We start from the raw sequence: 25,539 nt of genomic DNA, 5'->3' as shown, positions 1-25,539 counted from the left end.
TGTGCAGTGGCAGTGCAGTTATGTTGAATGGGCTCAACTTCAGTTTTTATTTTACTGAGCCGCCGCTGTAGTACTCGTTAACTGGTCAGCTTTATCGTCATCGTAATAGGTACATCAGCTTACCTTATAACAAGAAGGTTCTTCAAGCAGGAATTGATAGTCAGGGAGAGCTCTGATAGACAACTAGAGTCATCTATAAGAAAAGAGTTGTGTTGAAAATCAGATTATATAAATAGAGCCAAAGCCACCAAAATTATAATCATAGAATTACAAAAGCGAATGAATATGATGGATATAGTAAGTACTGAATATATGACACGAACAGAGAGCTGACCTTAACATGAATTCAAACTTAAGAAAAAGGGGGAGAAAAGGAGAGTGAGAGGCCCCAGAAAAGGAAAAACTGTTAGACGCCTCCGCACTTTAACTTAACTTTTCCCAAAACTATCACCAAACATAATTTGGATGCTCTCTAAAAATTCAAAGTTATCAAAATTCTAATCGAAAACTGGATATAACCTCCTTATCAGAGAAAGATATATTTGATCATTTCTTTATAGTTGTATCGAAGTTTTATGTACAAACTAATCCGTTGTTATATTATAACTGTTGAACATTTTTTTTCTTTGGCACTTAGTTGTGGCCAACAGTTAACTCACATAGGAATATTGTTCAATAATTCACTGTCTTCTATTATATAAGAATTATGTAAGAATACAACATAAAGCTAAAATGCACATCATTAACAAGAACAACAGGAAATAAATTACTGGAAATAAATTTAATTCACGTCATTTTAAGATATTAACCAGAGCACATACTTATTCTATATAGAAAAATAATTTATTATTTTTATTTATTCATCTATTATGTAAACCCACTGAGTGCAGGCATACACCAGGGCAAGACGATGTCTACTTACCCTAAGTTCCAGTGGCAACAATTTTAGCTTCGTCTAGTGACAAATCAGTGTCTCTCAAACCAGACACTCACTGATCACTGGAATTTACCACTCTAATGCTCTGAATATACCAAAGCATGCAACAACCCAAAGTCTGTGTGGCAATACAGCTCGTCTGTGACTCTACTAGCTGGGTCTCATGGCTAGCAGTTTGTTGTCAGATGTTGAGGTAGAATTTCTTCCTCTGTAGATGCTCCAGCGTTAGTTGATATGCTGCTTCTCTCTGTTGCAGCTTGAGCGTTGGGCAGCAGGACAGATTTGGAAACAACTGAGTTATTTTCAAATCAACAGGCAATAAATAATTAAAGAAATATGGATTTCTATATTAATTTATTTATTGCAGACTATTATAAATAATATAAATAATATATAATATATAATTATAAATAATATAAATAATATATAATTATAAATAATATAAATAATATATAATATATAATTATAAATAATATAAATAATATATAATTATAAATAATATAAATAATATATAATATATAATTATAAATAATATAAATAATATATAATTATAAATAGTATAAATAATATATAATATATAATTATAAATAATATAAATAATATATAATATATAATTATAAATAATATAAATAATATATAATATATAATTATAAATAATATAAATAATATATAATTATAAATAGTATAAATAATATATAATATATAATTATAAATAATATAAATAATATATAATAAATTAATATAAATAATACTCATCTCAATAATGAATTGCAATTAAAATAATATATGAATCATTTTCTTATCAAAAAATAATTACTTGCATCAAATAATTCAATATATAGTTCGTGCAAAGAAAAGGAGATGAGAAACTTCAGGATTTAAGAAAAACAAATTCTTTTCTGAATACATGATTTTTAACGGAATCAATTTTTTTAAAAGTAACTTTCTTCTACTTAGGAATTTCTCCAGCTAGCCCTAAGAATTTCTTTTAAAAGACGGAGACCTGTACTCTATGGCCAGCCAGTGGGAACAGACCGCCAGCAAACAAGGAAAGACCAAAATCCCAAAGCCATCGATTTTGCCGGTCACCTGGTTTTTATGAAATCGGTTATTTCTCCCTCCAGCTTTCTGAGGTTACTCTTTTCTCTGCTCTTCCCTTTTTCCTTTTCGTCCTCTTTGTTTTTCTGAAATCCCTGTCTTTTCCTCTTTTCTCCTTTTTCTCTTTTCCCCTCCTTCTGAAATTGTTTTTCTCCCCTTTCTCTAAAAGAAATTGGTTATTTTTTTCCCCCTTTCTCTAAAAGAAATTGGTTATCAACTATTTTTATTTTTACAATTCCCTTCCCGCATCATCTAAATCATTTTTCCATTGTGATGTCACTTTCTGGAAGGTCTTTCCATTTATAGGTGTTCACAATTTTCCCATCGCCCCTAACCACGAAAGCAAACATATCATTTTGCAATTTTTCTGCTCCAAAAATCATAATCAATAAAAAAAAACCTTATTTTAGACAGATGGCAATTGGTTGACAATAACATTAGCTAGATTTGTCTAACAATTGTAATTTCTTTTACCATTGAGAGATTTATTTTTTCTGATATCTCTAAAAAGAAAATATCTCATTTTTTGACATTGTCAACTTACAATATAACCATACTAGACTCAGCAAGCCTGCCCAGCTAGGTAATCCAGCATCACGTGGCACTAGAAATCGTGTTACACTTAAATTCAAGAGAAAATAGTAGCCAAATCGCAATCTTAAGTTAGTATGTTATAAGCAAATTCTCAAAAGGAAAGAAATGAAAGTTTGATTCATTTTTGATAGAATAACTCAAAGGGAATAATAGAATGATGATGAGAATGGTAACGGTACCTCTTTTTTTAACATTTCATGTTTCTTTTCTTGAATAAACATTTTTAATTATATGTTAGGTGTTATTCTGAGCATGATTCCTTAATCCAGTTCATGTAAAGATACTAATCATTGTGAATAGTCATTTTAAGCATGAAAATTGCTTATTATCTCTATGTTAGATATATTTCAACTCATGGACTAGCAATTTTATTTTGATGTAACAAGAAATTCAAAGCAACAGATTGTCTTGCTATTTCTGCTCACAACATCTTTCCTCTTTTTATTTAAAAATTAAACATATAAAATTCTGCTGACAGAGCTTATGCTGAGTGTTTTGCTTAAAATATTGGGAACTAACTTGTTCACAATTTGGAAACTTGGATGAGTTTGCAGGTGCTTGGACAAGGAATAAGATGATCAGTATTTAGATCAGTGTCATAATTAGAACTGTATGGCATATCAGGAGGAGGATGATCTGTGGCTGGCAAGCTATTCTAGTTAGTACACATCACTATGAATTCCTTTTCTAATAGCAACATTTTATTAATTTTATCACATTTCAAAGGTTCATTTTAGTCTGCTGATATAATGTAGGTTTTTGCACAAAATATTCTTTCATTTTTTGATGTTTGGAGTTTTTCTTTGACTAGTAGCTATGTCTCATTTTAGTTTCTGAAACCTTTAAATAGCCATAAGCTATAACTTTTATTCAAGTTGATGATTCATCAGCAATTTCTTACTGCTATCACTGCATGATGTACGATGCAGTACTAGAACAGGAAATTCATATTTCGATTTTTCAACTGTTTGAATTTTGCGATTTGCGGAGATTGCACTGTTGAATAATTCAACTTCTCCATTAAACTGAGATCAATACTGCTATCAATACTGCTGTACCATGAAAGATTAGATACTCCTGAAATTTAATGAATTTTTATATAATGGAGATATTTATGTGGCTTGATTCTTATGTAGCTCTGGTATGTTGCATAGTGAAAGAGCTGAAGGATCTGCATAATTATGCATCATTTTGGGAAGGAAAAAAATTTGTATCTGTCAAGGAAAGTGAAGGATGTTCAGGTAGGAGAGCAATGTAGGGAGTATCAATTTATGCTGTACTGTGTCGTCCAGCTACGATAAAGATGAATTGCACATAAAGAAATTGCTATCATGCATTATCGCCATGATAACTGTGATTGACTGTTGACCTGGGAGAATAGTGATATGGCAAAAAATTAGAACAGTAATGACAGAAGAGATAAAAAAAAAAAAGTTGTTATGGAAAGAGGGGGGGGGCAGTAGAAGAGATCCTAATGGTTAAAAGTATGTTATTCTGCTTGGAAGTTTTAAGAAAGCTGTGTAAGAAGTGGGGTATTAAGAAATATTTTAGATCTGAGTACTGCTCATGTGGCAATGAAATCATAGTGAGGCACCATCAAACTATAAAATCTGTGACAGCAAAAAAACAAATTTTGCCCCAAAGCAGCAGTTGTTTTTTTTTTTTGTTTTTTTTGTTTTTTGTATAGCATGGCGTCAAAGGCTGATCGGGATGAAACATCAGCGCTGTATCAATTTGTTTTCATGTATGAATGCCAACATTTACTAGACATAACGGAGATCAAAGGGTTCTCACCATAGTAAATAATAAGTGTGAAAATTTCTGGATTCTTTAGATGAGGATTAGTTATTCATATTATTTGGATTCTTCAGAATATTATTCTCATCTTGAGTGTCATTTTCACAAGGACCCTGTGGCGCAGTGGTTAAAGTACTTAGAAAAAAATCAATTGTATAAGTGATATTCTCCTGAAGGTTGATGTTCAATTCTGAATGTGGGCGACCATAAAGTAACAATTGCAAATTCCTTAGGACCTCTATCCAGTCATGGCTGACAGAATGGAGCATGCTACCCCCATGAAGGGTTCTGTTTGAAATTCCATCCAAATTCCCAAGTTCAATAGAAACATTCAAGAGTTTGATAAGATATACCTGAAGAAGGCCGAAGGTTACATCAACTGAAACGTTGTGAAAATGACATTTAAGATGAGAACAGTAGTCCGAAGAGTCCAAATAATATGAGATATGTAGCATCTAGTTATGAGGAAAAAAAGAAAAAAAGCAAAATGGCAGTCACGCCTGATTATCAACTGCTGGTGGCTCTCACAAAGTAACCTGAAATCTTGTTGCTCATGTTAGCTTGGATAAAAAACCTGTTTTCAGCGAAGTGTGATATTTGAACTGTAGCATAAGTACATACAATATTGAGACATGAGACTTATAACCACAAAAAACAAAACTATAATGTGGATGTACTATTGATATTTTATTAAAGAAAGGAAAATTTTTAATTTGTTTAAAGACATTAATTGAATAGAACTTTCCACTTTAGGCAAAAGACATTACTCTTTTATAATTAACTAGCGGAGGTACTCAGCATTGCTCAGGTGTGTCGAGTAAGGAAGTCTAAAAAAAAAAGTAAACAGCTCGGGTGGAGAGAGGTGTCAAAAATAAAAAGTGGGGGCAGGAGGCATGCGTAATGTGAAGGAGAAAAAAAGGTTTTAAAAAACGTAATGTCTTTGCCGATGCGTCCATAGCAAAACCGGAAGTCGCGAATGTCGAAATTAAGCACAGTCAATCGAAAGGAGACGATGACTTGCAAAAATGTCGGTGGAAAAAGCGACCCTTGTAGAAAACTGGCGAGTTGAGGGTGAAGGGATGAATGTTGTTGGCCAATTTTTCGTTATTTGTCATCTGAAAGATCGAGGTTTAAAACGATACTGGCTTCATCATGTTCCAACGCATCTGTCGAAAGTTTTTGCGAGACATACAAACACACACACATACACACATTTTGACTTTTATATATACAGATAGATAGATGTAGTAATTACTTGGATTGGTGAATGTTTTCGTTGTTTACTTTCATATAATTTCTATTTTCAGTTTTGTATTTATTTTTATTTTATTTATTATATAATGCAAATTAATACTTTTCAGTTAATATTAAATGATGGAGCATCACACATAAAGGTTTTTTTTTACAAAAATAAAGTTTTTAATTTACAATTCAACAAAATAATAATTGTCTGACTTGGTATATGAATGAACTAAAATGCATTGTATTGGAATTTAATTTTATAATAATTTTTTGAGGTGAAAGGGATGCTCACTGACTTTTTTCTTGTTTGCAATGTGTTGATTTAGGTGGGGGGGGGTCTTTATTTTAATTTACAATTGTAAACTAGATCGCAACTCCCATGAGTAAATCTGAAAAGACTGGAAATACTCTTTTACCCCAAATGCTAATTTTCTATCCACAACATATAAAAAAATATATGTGTAAGTAGACTTATAAAATGGAAAAAATAATCATCGGTTTAGAAAATAATAAGAACAAATTAATGAGATATTCTTTTAGAAAGCAAAGACTGACGACTCGAATGGTGCAGAGTCTATTGAATCTACTAGGGTGAAAGTTGATTAAAAAAGCTTTATCTTTTTCTCGTTTGAGCGCCAATGATTATGCTGTGATTTCATTTTGGCCTACAATCATCAACAGACAGTATGATATACCTCAGAATCTGTCACTCCTGGGACAGAAAAAGGTAAACGTGGACACTACAAGAACTATTTTACTGCCAATTTCAATTAAACTGAAGGAAAGCCATTTTCTCAATCAGAATCCTTGGAGCTTGCAATAGACTTCTAAGTGAGATTATAAATGTATCAACAACGCAACAATTCAAGCTGCTATGGTGTCCAAATTCTGTGTAAATCTCTACCAGGCTTTCCCTACAATTGAAATATGCTTGTTTGATTTTTTGCTAAATTGAATTGAAAAAAAAAAATTTGGTTGTTTTAAATTGAAATTTGTGTCACAAATAATTATTTGTGACAAATCTCATTTCTTTTCTGACATACCCTGTATACTTTGCATATATAATCAATTTTAATCTTGCCTACTTTAATCTCAATACAATCTTATCATACAAGATGACAATGTTATTCACATGATGACATGAGGTTTATCTGTTACTACTTTGAAACTTTGAAAAGCTGAATTATTTTATAGTTATAGACGTGAATGTTCATATTTAACTTTCATGAATTTTTAGAAAGTTAGCATGATTGGTTAAAACGTTTATAGGTCATCATCACCTAAAGAAGTTTTAAGATTTCATCAACAAAAAAAAAACTGGTTTTTCTTATCGTGCACTTGCAGCAGGTGAAAACGTGTTTGTAAACGTGATCAAGATGACCTCAAATTCGTACACTATCATGTTTACTAACAACTTTGAATGGATATAAAAATGAACATTTATAAAAAATAAAAAAAAATAAGCCAAAGACTAATTTAAAATGGAAGATTAATTTTGAATTAAAGGTTAATTTTATAATTGCTATGATAAAGTATTTTATTATTATCTTTTACTTAAATTTATTATGATGAAATATATTTTGTTCGCTACTAAAGTTTATCGTTATAAAAAAAGAACCTATATATGCGTGAATTGATTTTTTCCCATTTAATCGGTTTTTGTGAATCATGATGAATCATTTCTTATACACAATGCCACTGTTTCCATCATACATGATCAAAGGTTTGGTTTGAAATAAGCCCAGCTTTTTTGAGATCTTGGTGGAGGTTATTCAACCCCCTTTGTTTCCACCGTCTTTTTGGGGTTATTCTCAGGAGCCTCCATCTTCAATCCTTCAATCTCCAATTCAATCAAGTCATTTCTTGATTGCATTTACCTTTGCAAATCAAGTTTTTCTTAGAAACTAGCATGACATTGTCAGCTTCCAGGGAACAGAAGATTACAAATAATAACTGTAGGGAAACGCGTGACTTACTTGACTAGCACGTGTGCATGATTCAAAGGGTCGGTTGTGGAGTCAAATGAAAGAGAAAGAAAGGAAAAACTAACATGGCGAGACAGTTTGTTTTATTGTGAATATTTATACAAATGAGACTGGTCTATAAAAGCGGACGTGAAACGAGCATGAGGCAAGTTGAGAAAAGGCGTATTACTAACACTTACTGTTAAGTCAGCTGGAAAGATCGTTGCGTTTGGAAGTCGGAAGTTTTGACAACGGTGTCGAATTTAAACTAGAAATTGGTGATTTGAAGTGCAGAATAAATAACTCTCGAGTTATTGTAGTGTTGTAAATAAATGAAGACGTAAAAAAAAATCTCTTCCCAAGTTTTTATTGAACAAAATTCACAGCTACTAAAGCAAGAGAGAAAGAACTCAGTCTTATAAAGAAAAAGGAACATCTGCAAAATCATGTGGCAAGAAACTGAATTTGCATTTTTTTTTTTTTTTAACAGTAACAACAAAACAATTTGCATTAGCGTTTCCTTTAAATAAAAATATAACAATCTCCCCCACTTGTAAAAGAGATTGTAAATAGTTTTTTTTTTGTTTTTTTGTTGTTTTTTTTTATAAATCCAGTCGCTGGACTGGTCTGCAAATTCTGTTAGATTGGCATGGAGGTAGTTCGCTATTCGAAGGATCGGTGGTCCTCTGGGAAGGTTTGTTCTCAGGGTTCTGACTATTATAGTCAAATTCATATTCTGTATTAGGTTAGCTAATTTAAGCATAAAAGATATGGCTTGCTGGTCTGTTACAATAGTAAAGTGCTTCCCAGCAAGAAAATCCCTCCATTTTCGGACGCACTCGACTATGGCATGAGCTTCTTTCTCGACTATGTGAAGTCATATTTCAGATGGCTTTAGCGATCGAGAAAAGAACACTACAGGCCTCTCAGTCTGTAAGAGAGTGCTTCCGAAAGCCTTTTCTGAGGCATCGGTTTCAATAGTAAATGATAATTCATCATCAATAACTTTTACAGATGATTCTGCAACGTCTTTCTTTAGTTTTTCAAAGGAATTGATAAATATAGGAGGCATGGGAAATTGTTTCTTTTCGACGAGTGGACGAATTTTGTATGAATACTTAGGTATCCATTTCGCGTAGTATGAAAACATACTAAGACACCTCTTGAACGAATCTGAATCAGAAGGAGGAGGCATTTGCAAAAGAGGTTTCGAACACTCAGGATCTGGTTGCATAGTCCCGTTATAAATTTGGTACCCAAGCAAATTGATGGAATGAAGTGAAAACTTTGATTTTTCTCGATCTATTTTGAGGTAGCCTTACAAAAACACTCCAAATTAACATCATGTTCCTCCTGAGTTTTATCGCAAATAGTAATATTATCTATATATGAAAAATTCCAGATAATTTGTTGTTAGAAATGAAAAAATTCATAAACCATTGAAAAGCAGAAACCCCCGTTAGTGACACCCATGGGTATTCATTTGAATTGGTACAAACGATTTCCAGCTTGAAAGGCCGTGTAGGGCCGATCTTCGGGACAAATTTCGATCTGGTAGTACACTTTGAGTAAGTCAATTGTACTAAATATACGATATTGAACTATTTGGTTCACAAGGTCTTCAATCCGAGGCAAAGGGTATGCATCAAGTAAGGTGAAACGTTTAGTAGTTTGGGAGAAATCAACTACCAATCGTTTCTTTTTATTAAGTGATGAAGTTACAACAATCTGAGCACGCCATGGTGAATAACTTATTTCAATTACATTATCCTCAAGCAGTTGTAGAATTTCCTTTTCAATGAATCAAGCATTCTCTGCACAGTAATTGCAGGATTTAGCAGCGATAGGTTTGCAATCAGGGGTTAAGTTTCAAAACAATTTCACAGGAGCACAGCTGATCTTGATTAGGGTGTAGATTTTTAGAATATCTTGAGGTCCACCAAAAGAAATAGTGATACCCTGATGTAGTTTTAAAAATGTCAATCCGAGAATAATATCCATACAGGAATCAGGAAGCACTGTAAAGTCAATTTCTTTATACTCGCAACCATTGAAGAAAATGTTCTCCGTGCAATATTCAGCTAGTTTGAGAGAAACGACGGATGATGCCATGGAAATTATGTTGTAAATAAATGAAGACGTAAAACAAAACTCTTTCCAAGGTTTTATTGAACAAAATTCACAGCTACTAAAGCAAGAGAGAAAGAACTCAGTCTTTTAAAGAAAAAGGAACGCGTGCAAAATCATGTGGCAAGAAACTGAATTTGCATATCTTTTTTTTTTTATTTATTTTTATTTTTTTTAAACAGTAACAACAAAACAATTTGCATTGGCGTTTCCTTTAAATGAAAATATAACAGTTAATTATAATAGCATACATAACGAAATTGAGCTACTGATCTCTGGTGTACATCGGTCATAATAAAGAAAACGTTTTTAATCTTCATGCAATACAATCAAATAAGAAAAATCCGAATTTATTAAACTTGATGACTGAAAATCCTTAATTGTTCAATCTGGTGAATGTGGTAAGTGAAATTTTCACAAAAGCATTTGTTCATTTTTATTAAGATTTAAAAATTAATGGCTGTTTGTGTGTTCTACGCCAAAGGGTTACAATTCTTGCATGTAGGAAAGTAGTTCTATGATATCACTGTATCCATCTTACCAGATAGAAAAGGAAAAATATTGTTCTCATATTTCTGTTATTGGATACTTGTGGTATATCTTTTTATTGTATTTCACGGCTAGTCCTTGTTGTTTTATATGTTGACTGTTTTGGATTTCTCTAGTGTAAGGTGTTGTTTGGGTTAGTATGTCCTGTTTGTAATGATGTGGTCATTGAAACGAACCTGTTTATGAGTTAGTACTTCTGCTGCTCTTATTTGGATTATGTTCCTTCCTTTTTGATGATCCGTCTGGGAGTTAAAGGATGTAGGATCTCGATCTTGCACATTTTGTTTCATAATTGTTGCTAGTTTCCATTTCCCTGTTTGGTTATTCAACCTGTGTACATCTTGTCCAGGGGCAATTGGTGGTAGATCATAATACATTTTTTGCATGTTTCAATTCTTCAACGATATGGTCAATGTTGGAAAATCTTGGGGTTGGAATTTTTGCAACTGTTTGCTCTCATTATGCAGTTTTTGTGATTGGTGTTGTTCGCAAGCATTGCTAAGTCTCTTCTTTCTTGCTTTTCAGTTAATGATTATGCAATGAAGAGCAATTAGAACTGTTTTAGAAAGTGATGTTATGCTAGTCTGAATTATTATATTTACATGGTATTTTGATGCTACCATAACATTTTATTGATGTTCCATTATTTGTTACCAAATTCTTACTTGTTTGGTTTTTTACGTCTGGAAAATCATTAGTGTTTAATTTCTGTGGAAACATTCTACATTTTATTGGTGTTCCATTATTTGTTACCAAATTCTTACTTGTTTGGTTTTTTACGTTTGGAAAATCATTAGTGTTTAATTTCTGTGGAAACATTCTACATTTTATTGATGTTCCATTATTTGTTACCAAATTCTTACTTGTTTGGTTTTTTACGTTTGGAAAATCATTAGTGTTTAATTTCTGTGGAAACATTCTACATTTTATTGATGTTCCATTATTTGTTACCAAATTCTTACTTGTTTGGTTTTTTACGTTTGGAAAATCATTAGTGTTTAATTTCTGCGGAAACATTCTAAGAAATGTAGACATTGGTTTCCTTCAGCTCTTGTATCACAACTTATGAACTCGACTTCGGTTTGTTTTGATTTGGTGTTTGATAAACAAACTGCTACTCGGTGGTTGAGTTTTCTATTTGCATCACATTTTGATCCGAATGCTGGACAAGCTTCACAGTGAAAAGCATGCGTTTGTTGCAGTGGGCAAATGGGTGTGAAGGTGCCAATTGACCGTACATTTAATAAAATAGATACAAGGCAAGGAAAGTAATGGCAATAGCAAAGAAGGATAACAAATATAGATGATCAGTTAAAGACGATAGGATATTGCGTTTTATTGTTTATCAAGAAAATAGGTAAAATGTACGGCAATGGATTCAGGATGAGCTAGAGTGAGAATGGGCGTTGGGTTAGGATTAAGATTCTTGTGTCCTTGAGGTAGATTAATGTACTTCAAGTTGATCCAAGTTGTATAGACAGGGGTCAAATGCTGGAAACTAATAGCCAAACGTCAGTAGGTACTGGAACAGGTAGCTGGACATCAGCGACCACTGGTATGGATAGCTGGACAACAGTTGCCACTGAAACAGGTAATGTGACGTCTGTGGACACTGGTATGGGTATGGACAACTGGACATCAGAGGGCCACGGGAGCTGGTGGCTGGAAGTGTTGGAGTCACTATATGAGTGAACTGGAGCTACTGAAGTTGCTAGAAGCTGCAGGTGTGAGCTGGAGTCGCTGGAAGTGAGCCAGGGTTAGGGTTCGCTGGAAGGGAGCCAGGGTTGAAGCAGATTCAGGAACTGGAGTGGCAGGCGGCAAGGAGTCCAAGGATGTAGGCAGCAGTAGAGAGTAGAGTGTGCTTTGCATTCTGTCGCCCCTGGTCCCCACAGCGACTGGAAATGCCAACTTGATGAGAGTCAAGTCAGAAAGCGAGTGCTCCTAACTCCTGAGCTGAACTGAGGATTTGCTGTGAAAACCGCTTGTTTCATAGAAATTCATTCATGCTACAGTTGACTAGTGCCAAAAAACAGTGTTGTAATTAATTTTAGACAGCATTTCTTTGTGGCATTCCAGTCAAATGATGGAATATTGTTGCTGTAAGTCATTGCAAATACGGTTATGTTGACACAGAAAGAAATTCAATATGGTGTGAATCCAAGAAAAAGTATATCACATGTGTGCGAATTAAAGACAAAAGTTTAATTACATTGGTAGCCTGTTTTTCCTTGAACTATTCTGTAAAAGACATTTTTTCTTTCATCATTTTCTGTGAGGATTTTTAAGAGAATTTTCTCGTGTTAATTTTTTCATTGTTTGTATCCCATGCTGCCAATATGTAATGAAAAAGGTGGGTAGTTATAATGTTGTCATATTAATGATTTATTAACATATATAAACAAGATAGCATTAAACACTTTCATTACAGCATGCTGTTAAGATTGAAAAACTAATGATTGTGTTAATGTGTTCCTACACCAATGGGTTACAATCCTTTAGTGTTATGCTATCACTACAAACGTGTATTGGATATAGAATATTTATTCAGATATCAATTATATTTTTATTTGTTGATCTACGTTTGATTAAACTGAAGTGCAGATTAAATAAAATGGATAATACAAAATTGAGAGAATTACTTTGAAATCAGTTTTTTTATTTTTATGGTTTTGCATTTATTTGTAGCACATAGCAGTTTGCACCTCAAAAAAATTCATCATGCACAGGTCAAAATGCAGAGAAAACTAAAGTTTAAAGCAAGAACAAAAATGTGTACTTTTGCAGCCAAAACCAATATTGACACTTTAAATATTTTCTCATAGTAATATTTAATTATATACTGTAATCTGGGGTGTCTTTGGTCCAAATTAGGCACAATATGCTTGTAATCTTTTTAAAATAAGGTACACACAAAATTTTTGCTGGTGTTGAATTATAAAGAAAGTGGACAGGAGCACATAGAACAAAGGACATTTTGTCAAATATTACATGCTTAGTAATTGTTGGCAGATATTCCAATCGGCCAAAATCATCCCGGCATGGGGTGACTTTGGCCTATCCAACATTAAAACAAAAGTGTACACATTGATTTTAGTATAAATTTTGAAATGACCAGAACTCTCCATAACTTATTACTTAACAAACCACAAGCTTAATTGAATCTGCACAAATTTGACATTTGCTGATACGGTACCAGCCATTTTTCACTCAAAAAAATCGAAAATGGTCTTTTGGTTTAGCTTAGATGGTGTCCATTCGTTTTCTCTTGACTCTGTATGACTGGTAACAGTATCTGTGTCAGCATCTGAAGAGGAAGCAGCAATCTCAAATATTGGATTTGCTGCTGGAGAAGTGGGAGCTAGCACTATTTGAACCCCTGAAAGACTTGGGGATGGAGACTTGCTGTCACGGGGGGCATCTTTTCTATGGCTGTAGCTGCATTGTATTGTTGAAATGCTCTTTCCTATTCCTATTTCCTATTCACATGTATTTTTTCTTAGATTTCCAGTTTTTTTACTTGGCGTTGGTTGTTCCAAATTTTTCTCAATATCAAAGTCTTTTGAGCTCCGAAATAATGACCTCACTGATTGACTCTGCGGATCAGATGGAATTTGTGAAATGCGTTTCAGAACTTGACTCTCATCAGGAGGAAATATGCCACATTTATTGAAGCCAGCTACAAGATCTTTTTGGTTGGTTAGTTCTTCTTCCATGAGGTTTTCCAAGTTTTGGGGACAAGTTTTTTGAGATAATGCTTTGAGATTTTTTGGTTACATTCTTGATCCCGGACAGAAGCCGTCTCTATGCCACCTTTATTGGTACAAAGAAAGCAACATCCAGTGATTGACATAAGTGTTGCATTTGTTGGACGGCAAATGAACTAAATACCATTTTTTTCACATTTCCTTAGAATCTTCACTGAAGTGTGATAACAAGTTGTCACAAATGAGGGCCTTTTTTCCTTGTAGTTTTATACAGTATGTAAATGCCACAGAGTCAAATTAATCTTTGAAAGTGATGTGATCGAACCATCCAGATTTGGAACGATTATAGTGAATCTTCTCTGGCCTACCTTCAGTCCATGTTGACCAGAGACGTTTTGCTTTGTACACAATGGACAATGGCAGTGTTTTTTCTGTTGCTGTTCTCGCTAGTATAAGACGTATAGAAATTTTATACTGTTCACAATGATTTCTGGATACTGAACACTCCTCTTGAAGAGTTGAGTTGAGTTGTAGCATCTCCCTCTTTGTACTGGTCGATATGATCTTGGTATTTTACTGACTGAAACACAAAAATGATGATTGCCATAATCAGGCAAATAAAAACACAGAAATGACCATTGCCATGATTAAGCAAATAAAAGTTAAAAGATTAAATATCTTGTCAAAATAAAATATTCAATTTTAAATTTTATGCAGAATTGTGGGGTGACTTTGGCCAGTCCCCCAATTGCACTAATAGTGTGTTTTATCATATTAATTAACTCATTTTCATAGTGTTTATCTTTCTTACTGCTTAACATAACCAAATCTTAACAAAACAATGAAAAATATTCTTTGTACTCACAGAAGTTTGAAAATATAAATTTCAGCAGAGAAAATCATACAGTCCGAAATAATGACCTCACTGATTGACTCTATTTAAAATTGAAGATTTCTCCGCAGAAAATGTGTGCGGCTGCATCACAATATGTCAGTAAAATTGTGACATCATATAGGACCTAGAAATTATGTTTAAAAATGCAGAGATCCTATATTATTTACACATTATTATCTTTATTTTTATTTTTCTTAATGGCTCAAAGTCACCCTGGGTGGCCGGAGTCACCCCAGCTTATGGTAATGATTAATATTCTATGTTATTATATTATTTATATATTATTATATATTTATATATTATTATATTTTATTTTGACAAGATATTTAATCTTTTAATTTTTATTTGTCTGTCAAAAATGGCAATGATTATTTCTGTGTTTCAGAGGAAAGAGGAAATATTATGCATATATGCCTGCACTATAATGCCAGAACTATCTGAAGGAGTTTTGGAACAAAGATTCCATGAAATTCTATGCAAATAAAATGAAGTCTCTTTATGCGTTTGTTAACTATAGACTGAGTAGAATAGAATTAAACTTGGCGAGTTGTTAGATAGATAAACTCTGAATATTATGAAAGATTTTTAAAGGTCAAAAGGGTAAAATAAGCCATGTTATATGGACTGTATGAAAAAAGTTTTTTTAACGGGCAGTCCATATGACATCAGAACAATATTCAAGAGTGATTCGACTCTCAATAAACACCTAGTACGAGTCAAGCCCTCGACTGAAAGTCTCATGACAAAAAACAATGTATATGAGATGTCCTGCAAATGCAGAAAACTTTATAAAGGTGACACTGGTTGCAATCTAAAGGTAAGACCAGAAGAACACTGAGAAGTGAAAATGTCAAGACTAGCTGATCACATATGGAAAGAAAAAGGAACACATTTTGTTAAACAAGGTCAAAATAATTGGCAGGGATGCAAGGCAGAGTGTCAGGTGACTCAAGGAGACAGCACATATGCTAAAAAAAAAAGAAAAATTACTAAGCAGACCAAACCTAGAAAGCAGCATTTGGGAGCCTCTAATTGTAGAAAAAACATTGTAGACTCTTAAAATTTTGGCGATCAAATTGACAATCTTTAAATGGTTCTTCTGCTCAGTTAATGTTGGCGCGTTACTTACGTTAACACGATTAATTAAACTGCAGAAGCACTTGTTAAAAAAACGATACAAGTTCTATAATTGAATATCCCCTCGCCAATTTATCAAACTTCTAACTGCATTTTTGAAGATGTCAATATCATCTCAGCTACATTATTGGGATCGTACAAGCGTGATTTCTTTGATTTTATTACTTCATCAAAAAGATGTTGCTTTCCCCAATTTTTCCAAAATTTAATAGCATGTTTGAAGATGTCAATTTCTTTTCAGCATCACTACCTGGATCATACAAGTTTGATTTCTTTGATTTTATTCATAGTATTTTGTTTGTATCGTCTAAGCTTTCTTTTTATTATTTTCTCTTACCCTCCTCAACTTTATTGTTTTTGTTTGTTCTTGACACCAAGTCTTTTTTATTTTCTCTGGCCGTATTCATCTATATTTTACTGTATTCCTGGTCGTTGTTGACACAAGTCTTTTTTTTCTATGACTCTCTAACTCTGCATTATATATTTCTTGGTCGTTTGAAACTGAATCTTCTGAAATGCCACTGTTTAATACAAGCTTATCTTTAGCTTTTTTTGAAGTGTGATGGTGTCATGATAAAAACAATGGTTTCTGGTTAGCCACATAACTAGTTTAGGGGGTTTTTTTTGTCAAATAACTTAGTAACCTTTTCTTTCTCTAGTAGTCTCTTGAAGAGCTTATCTTTTTGATTAGCCTGTTTAGAGTACAGATGATTGAATGTTGGTAGTGGGATTTCTTTTAAGCTTTGTCTTGATGTGATTCTACCTTTATTTCATCTACAGATCTACACAACAAGCATTTCTTATGGTAACATCAGGTAAAATATTCTTTTCTTTTGAACAAATATCCTCACATTCTTGCTCTTTGTGAGACAAATTTAGATTCTTCTATCGATAGCGATGATCTACATGTGAAGGGTTATTTACTTCTTGTTCACTTAGATGCTTCCATGCATTTGCATGCTCTTCATATTTTTCTTCGCAAGCATCTCTTGTACTTGTCTCCAGTCTTCAATATCATAGATGTCCTTTTATCGGTTTGAGGTCGATTTTGTTGCACTCCACTTTCTATTTGTTTTTTTTTTTTCATACCATTTCCTCTTCTGACAAGGAGTTCTCTGTTGTTGATGCTATATCCAACAGTACTGATAATGTATTGCAACTTCATCAGTCAAGCTCCATCTTTGTTTTCAGTGACTTTAATGCCCACCATTGTGATTGGCTTTCCCACTCTAATCGCACAGATCTTGTTGGTGAAATGTGTCTTAACTTTTCTGTCTAATTTTTTTTTTTTTTTTACATAGGCATCACCACTTATCAAGGCCAAGAGGCCACTCGAGGATAAAGGTTAAAGAGTGTACAGTAGAAATTGGACAATATAGTAATCGTTAGTAATGGAAATTCAGTAAATTTGTTAACTTAAGTGGAACGGCTCATCAAAAACTTGTTTACGTTGAACTTGAAGACAACCATATTGTAGTTAGCTGGAAAGCAGGAAAATGGAAGACAATTCCACAGGCGTGCAGTTCTAAGAAAGAAGCTTTGTTCATGGAATCTATGATCAGGTTTAGGCACAGATAAAGAGTGGGGGGAATTATTGATACTGTTTTCTGCTAGACGAGTGTTTCTTGTGAAAGTTTGATGAGGAGGGACCACAGATTGGAGCTTAGTCGAGCACTTGCCATGAAAATAACGATAAAGCAGAGAAAAACTCGCAACATCTCTTCTGTGAGAAAGAGGTTGTAGGGAAGAGAAAAGAACATCCCCTACGAGGTTACGAAGTTTATTTTGAACTCTATCAAGGCAGGATAAGTCTTTTCTAGCAGCTCCTGCCCAGATGGTGCAATAGTACTCCATTCTTCGACATACCTGGCTCTTATATAGATAAAGAATTGCGTCAGCAGTGAGATATCTACTGGATCGATAGAAGGATCCCACTATTTTTCCAGTGGCCTTGGTAATGGATTTAATGTATATGTTCCATTTCAGATCAGGAGTAAAGGTTAAGCCCAGAAGCTTGTCAAAACATGAGGCCTCCACAAGACGAGAGCCATTCATTTCAATTGATGCCAGATGGGGATCAGAGCGCTGATGATGTAAAGATAAAAGCTTGCTTTTAGATGCATTAAAAGTAACAAGCCACCTCTTTCCCCATTGTAGCATGTGCTCAAGATCAGAGGAGAGAGAATGACTTTACTTAATCTTTTTCTCACTTCTATTACTGAATCATGTTCTGTTTCCTCTTCTCCTCCATTGTTATCATGCTGTCATTGATGGTAAGGTTAATTCTTCTGTGAAGTCATCCTTTCCATAGAAAGACATTTAACTACAGGAGAACAGATTGGGATGGGTTTCACAGCTTTCTATGTGATGTTCTATGGGGTCCAAGTTTTGGTATATTTCTGAATGCTGCTCCAAAGGAGGTTAATGACTAGCTTCTTGTTGGAATTGGCACCTTTATTCCTCATTGGCAGTTTCAGATCAAACCTCATTCTCTTTCCTGGTTTTCATCTGTTTGTGCTTCTGCCATTGTCCATCATAATCAGTATTTCAATCAGTATCGTTGGGATGGTTATGAGGCTTCTCAACAATCATACAGAAGAGCTAGCAATGCCTGAAAGAGAGCAATTTCTGAGGCTGTCTAGCTATTCTTAAAGGATTTGCGACTATCTCATATCAAAAGGTTGGCTTTCATTTTTGGAGAATCTATAATAGTGGCAAGTCTATTATTCCTCCTCTTTTTAATGATCTTTATGTTATTTCATCTTCTAAGAATAAGGCTGATCTCTTTGCGCATCTTTTTTATGACAATTTATCTATCAGTGATTCTGGTGCTATTCTTCCAGATTTTCCTTTAAAAACTGATCAGACTCTTGTTTCTGTATCACTCCAAAGATGGTTGCTACAATTCTTGCTGGTCTCGACCAATCTGAAGCTTCTGCTCCTGATTTGATTCCTGTTGTTCTCAAACGTTGTGTACCTGAACTTCTGTCCTCTTGAAATTATTTAATCTCGGTTTCTCTCAGTCCTGTTTTCCTTCTTGCTGTAAGGATTCCTCTGTTGTCTCTATCTTTAAAAATGTTGGCGATCGATCTGATCCAAATTTCTGTGAGTAAAAAGAATATTTTTCTTTGTTTAAGATTTGGTTAAGCAGTAAGAAGGATAAACATTATGAAAATAAGTTAATATGATAAAACACATCATTGGTGAGATTTGGGAATGGCCAAAGTCACTCCACAGTATGCAGATATGTGTGGGGTGAATCCAAGTTCTGCATAAAATTTAGAATTGAATATTTTATTTTGACAATATATTTAATCTTTAAACTTTTATTTGCCTGTTAAAAATGGCAGTAGTGTTTATACAATGATATTGTTTGTGTTTCAGCCAGAAAAATACCAAGATCATATCGATCAGTACAAGGAGGGCGATGCTACAACTCAACTTTTCAAGAAGGGTGTTCGGTATTCAGAAAGAATTATTAACAGTACAAAAAATTCTACAAGCCTTATAGCAGGAATAGTAATAGAACTTCCATACTGTATGAAGTTACGGTGGATCTTTCATACTGTATGAAGTTACAAGGAAAAAAATGGCCCTCATTTGTGACAACTTGTCATCACACTTGAGTGAAGACATTCTAAAGCAGGGGTTCTCAACTGGGGTCCACGTGTTTCTATAATATTTCTATTTTCCAGGTTTACCCCATTAAATTAGTTTTCATTTAAAATAAAGCTTAATTATATAATATTTCTTGGATTATTAAAACCTCAAAATTTATATTGGTGAAAAATAGAAGATTGTCTTATGACTAATAGTTATGAAGGGGTCCACCAAGATAAAAAGGGAAAAGGGGTCCATGAGTAAAAAAAGGTTGATAACCACTGTTCTAAAGCAATGTTAAGTCAATTCATCAGCCTTCCACCAAATGCAACACTTGTGTCAGCTACTAGATGTTGCTTTCTTTGCACCAAAGAAGGTAACGTGGAAACTGCTTCTCTCCGGGGACATGAATGTACCCAAAAAATCCCAAAGCACTTTCTCCAAAAATTTGTTCTCAAAACTTTTGCAGAACCACATAGAAGAACTAAAAACCAAAAAGATCTTGTGGCACGCTTCAAGAAATGTGGAATATTTCCTCTTGATGAGCGTCAAGTTCTAAAACACCTTCCACAAATTCCATCTGATCTGTTGTAGTCAATCAGTGAGGTCTTTATTTCGGAGATCAAAAGACTTAGATATGGGGAAAAATTTGGAACAACAAACACGAAATGGAAATTGCTCCAGGAAAGATCATTTCAACAAGGCCTGTAGCAACACCAAGGAACAGCAGAGATGCTGCTCAAAATGTCTCCCATGACAGCAAATCTCCATCCCTGGGTCCTTTGGGAATCAAAATAGTGCCAGTTCTCTAGCAGCATTTCAAAATATATACTAAAATCAATATGTAAACTTGTTTTAATGTTAGATAGGCCAAAGTCACCCCATGCAGGGATGATTTTGGCCGATTGGAATATCTGCCAACAATTACTAAGCATGTAATATTTGACAAAGTGTCCTTTGTTCTATGTGCTCCTGTCCACTTTATAATTCAACACCAGCAAAAATTTTGTGTGTACCTTACTTAAAAAGATTACAAGCATATTGTGCCTAATCTGGACCAAAGTCACCCCAGATTACGGTACTCTTATAACATATGTTCCTCATCCTGATCTATTCCCTGCTTCCTTTGTTCCAGCTCGTTTGACTTGTTGGTCTCAAATCCCTCCTGGACGTCAAACTTATTATATTAAGGTAATAAATGTTTTTAATTCCTAACTTGTCCCCATCCGCATCATTATACTCAGTGTCTTAATTCATCATACAGGTTTGAAAGATATACAGTTTTACTTTCACTTGGATCTTCTTGACCCTTGATAGAGGTTGTAACCTGCCGATTCTGCTTCATTATCATCAGTAAAAAGTAGATGTAGAATCCAATTCTTTTCCATGTCATTCTTTTGAAATTTAAATTTGAATCTAGGAAAGTAGACACAAGTTTTTTACTATTTAGACAGGATAAAAATCTTGTTTCCATTGATTGAATTGTTAACAATAGTAAGGATTCTGCTAAAGTTAGAAATACTAGAATTAGATTGGACAGCTTTTGAAAGTAATTAACCTGAAAGCTAAAATTGTAGATATTATCATTGATATGGTTGAAGTTCTGTGACTTTCTCCTTTGGTAATTTCTTCAAATGAATTCAGTAACAGGACAATTTCTTGAACAAGTTCCCAATTGTAAGTTGTTAACATAGGAATTTTATAGCGTCGCAAATTCTTGTATGAAAAACAAATGAATGAATCTCTTATAAAATTCCGGTTTGTGCGAATCATTCTGCTTCACATATGTCACAAACAAGTCCTTTCTGATTAACCAGATAAAAAAAATATACTGTTATTCTGAAAAAAAGCCAAGTTCGTTTGCATTTTTTTTTTTAAACTGGTAAACATTAATCAGAAGGAACTTTTTCTGGGCATTCAACGTAAAACAGAACGGTCCGCACAAAACAAATAAATCACTTGTAAACAATCTCGTTAACTTGAACAAAACCAATACAAAAATAAAATTATGTTAAAACAAAAAATAGTATTTGCGTAGAGAACTTTTGGAAACACATTTCTTAACATATGGAGGAGAGGGTATTTTTCTAACTAGTCTGTATTTTCACCTAACAATTTAATAATGCAAAACAAGAGATTTGTGCCACAAACATTGAAGAAGGGCAACTGAAGTTTTTTCACTATGTGTTTGACTGGAGAAGGAGTTGAGGAAACCACCTCAAATGAACCAATGTGATCAGTGCCTAACACAGAATTCAACAAACTCGTAAAGAAATACCAATTGTATAAAGAACTCTATTGCTGATAACATGCAGTTCTTACTTTATTAAAATTAAATTGATGTTCAACTTGTACTTTTCTTTAATTACATCGCCATGATAAACAAAGTGAAAAATACGACATAAAATTATCATATTTTCTTGCGGATATTATTTAAGAAGTACATGGAGCTGACATTTGAATATAGCATTCTACAATATGTATTGATTAGGCATGCAAAATTCCAGGTCTTTTAATAGTTTTTGTGATTTTTTTTTTTTAAATTAGTATACGTTTATGATATTTGATACTTTATTTCCACCACAAAAATTGTATATATCAGCATTTTTATCGACTTATAATGAGGTAAGTTGCAGCTGAAATTGTTAAAAAAAAAAAAATTAAATTAAAAAAAAAATAAGCACATTTATAGAATTATATTGAATGTTCATATTTACTGTCATTTTATTGGATGATACTTTAAAAATTGTCCATTAGTGCAATTTTACTATTATAAATGATGCAATGCTCACTTTTCACACCTCAAAAATGAAGGCCAAAATTGAATTAGAAATAATCGTATTTTTACTTCCTATTAGGAGTGATGAAAGCATCTTTTGTGAGATTTTTGCTGGTTACTTTCTTGTCAGTTGGTTTCAAACTTGCCATGTTGTAATTTACACATGATCATGCTTCTTCATCTGCAGCAGGGTAGTGTATGCAGCTGATCATCAGTAAAAAGTAGATGTAGAATCCAATTCTAAATATGTTTTTTTTTTTTTTTTATTATAAAGAAACCACTTATCAAGGCCTAGAGGCCACTCGAGGCTAAGGGTTAATAAGTGTACAGTGGTCAAAGGGATATGTTGTAATTGTTAATACTGGAAATTTGGTAAATTGGATTACTTAAAGGGAATGGCTCAAGAACTTATTTACATTGGACTTGAAAACAACCATATTATAGTCAGCCGGAAAGCAGGCAAATGGAAGATTACCTTTACAGATTAGTTCATCTCACCTAAGTTTGTGTTTGAATTTGGTTGCTGAATATAAAATGGCATAATATTCTAAATCCTTGAACCTGATTGGTTCCACTATGAAAATAGAATGGTCTTCTCCCTTCAGACATGAAAAACTGTGTTAAGAAATGAGGAGGGATGGAGGGACAGAGTATTTCTGACTTACCATGGCATTCTAGCAACTTTTAACACAGAAAAACAGTAATAACTGGAGTTAAAAATTTAAAAGAACAACTTATCTAATAGAAGAATTGCTTCTTTTTCCTTGCCCCATGTCACTGTCAGGTTTAATAGCGCAGTTTTCTAGGTGCATAGCTGTAGGAATTGCATAGTCATAGTGAATGGTGTATGATTTATTTCCAATTGTTTTTTCTGGTATGCGTGTTCCCAGGATTTGATGCTACATTAAATAATCAGCTTTTTACAAATGATCAAGTGCAAACATTTACACAATCCACAGTGTCACATTGTATAGTAGCCACAGCAGTACCTCACATTTGCTGCCATTGCTGAGACCACTCATCTTAAAAGGACTGGTTATTAAACCTCCATCTTGGGCAGCCATTATAATCCTCTCCTGATCACAGTGAAGCGATCCTCTCTTCAACCAGTTTATAAAACCTTTATCTATATAGTCTCGAGTGAATTCATTCAGAAAATACTTGGCAAACTGTTGATTGGTCCATCCTATTCTTTTTGAAATGGAAGGTTTTGATGTATTTTTGGCAACTCTTCTGTAACAGACTTGTTTTCTGATTCTGTTTTATTTGTAAGATAGTCTTGTCTTAAAATGTTTGGCCAGTTTTGTGACAGAGGTTGTGCTGCTGGCTCTCGTTTACTGATGCTGTTTTAATTCTCGGAACTCATCAGATATTGCCTGGTGCTCACAATAATGGCACAATATTGTTGGCCAATCTCTGAGAGAACCAGCTCCTGTAGGTAGATACAGTCTAGGCAGGTACTAGTTTTTGTATATTACTCTGCACAGTGTCAACATTTTCCTGGTTTTAGTGTCTATTCTGTTGATGTTTTTTTTTTTTGTAGCCAGTCAACAATGCTAAAGATATATGCTATCACAGATGTGGTTAAAGCCAGTTACCTTGTTTTTGTGTGTAAAGTTTTTTTTTTTTTTTTCTTTTTACAGATTTTCCGAACACAACATATTCTCTAATTTTTTCTTCTACTTGACTGAATTGAATCTCTTCTACGTCTGATGCCATTGATCTTCAAGCTGTATGTCTTCCATTGGATTTTCTCTAATGAAGCCGTTCTCACATTTATTCAGACTAAACTTTATTCCAATATGCTTGGAGAAATTATGTACAACTTGCAAGAATTGACTTAAGTCAGTATCTGAACTCATTCAAAAGAGGAACCTCAAAGAGTGGGACCAACATCAGCATGCAAAGTATTTTCAGGGGAACTCTCTCAGGAATACATAGACAAAGAAGGTTCCTTGGACTAGCTCAAAAGGGGATCCCTCCACCACAATCAGGAAAGGGTTATAATGGCTGTTCAAGACCAAGGATTGATGACCAATGCATTCAAGAAGATCGCACGTCTGACTAATGACAACAAATGTAGATTCTGCCACACGGAATTGGAAAGTGTGAGTCATCTAGCATCAAGTTGCAAGGTTCTTTTAGAGGATGGCTACTACACAGCGAGACATGATGGAGTATGTAAGTACATCCACTGGATCATCTGTAAAAAATTAAACATCTAATGTAGCAGCAAATCCTAGGAACATCAACCTGAAAGAACAATTGGAAATGACTTAAATACCATACATTACAACCATGTAATCGTTACAACCACCTACCTTGAAAATACTGCTGTGAAACCTGACATAGTTACATGGAATAAGTCAGAGAGAGTTGCAACCTTGGTCTAAGTGAGTGTTCCTAATGATGGAGGTCTGAATAGAGCTGAAAGGGAGAAACAGACCAAATCTCAAGGTCTCATGTATGATATGAAAAGAAACTGGAATCTTAGAGATATCAATCATACCAGTTATTATAGGTGCCATAGGGCTTATGAAGAACCTGAAGTCCTACCTAACTAATATTCCTGGTGAACCAAGCGCAAAAGAGATCCAGACAATTGCACTTAAGGGAACAACGAAGATACTAAATAGAGCTCTTGGTTGGTTTAAATAAAAAGCAGGGCAATGTTGGCAGCTAGTTTGGCTGCCCCATACCCAGCGTTACAATCTTCTTCAAAAGAAGAAAATTTAAAAGCCTATTCATAAAGGGCAGGTGGTTGACTCTTGTTTGGTTCTTGCTGTAAGCACTCCGGTTTTTATTCAGTATTTTACTTAGCAGATCTACCGCCAGGCAAAAAGTAAAGGACATAAACTACTCCTTTGGAAAATTCCTCTTCGGATGTTGATATCAGGAATTCTTATTTTTTCATTAGTGTGGCTTAATGCCACATCTTTATTCATTACGGAATGGATCTTATATAAATCACAAGTATTGCAATAACCACATGTGGGGCACACTATATTTTTTTTGGTAATCAATCCAAGCCATAATTAGGTTTCTCTCCTTCTTAGTCTTCAATGATTGTTATATTAATAAACTGGTTCTTGGTGTCTAAACACTTCCTTCTGCTT

At 33.9% G+C, this 25,539-nt stretch overlaps 1 protein-coding gene across 1 annotated transcript in view; it reads right to left on the bottom strand.

Annotated features, from left to right (window-relative positions):
- Positions 1-9,772: 9,772 nt before the first annotated feature.
- Positions 9,773-25,539, bottom strand: part of LOC145256431 (NAD kinase 2, mitochondrial-like) — a 198,186-nt gene continuing 182,419 nt past the window's right edge. Inside the window, exon 9 of the mRNA XM_080115338.1 lies at positions 9,773-12,636. Within this exon, the coding sequence (XP_079971464.1) occupies positions 12,618-12,636 (19 nt within the window). The 3' untranslated portion in view covers positions 9,773-12,617. The remainder of the gene's footprint in view (positions 12,637-25,539) is intronic.

Source organism: Euprymna scolopes, chromosome 3 (assembly GCF_053919585.1).
Source record: "Euprymna scolopes isolate OS-2025 chromosome 3, ASM5391958v1, whole genome shotgun sequence".
NCBI lineage: Eukaryota > Metazoa > Mollusca > Cephalopoda > Sepiida > Sepiolidae > Euprymna > Euprymna scolopes.
This window is presented reverse-complemented; position numbering and strand designations above follow the sequence as displayed.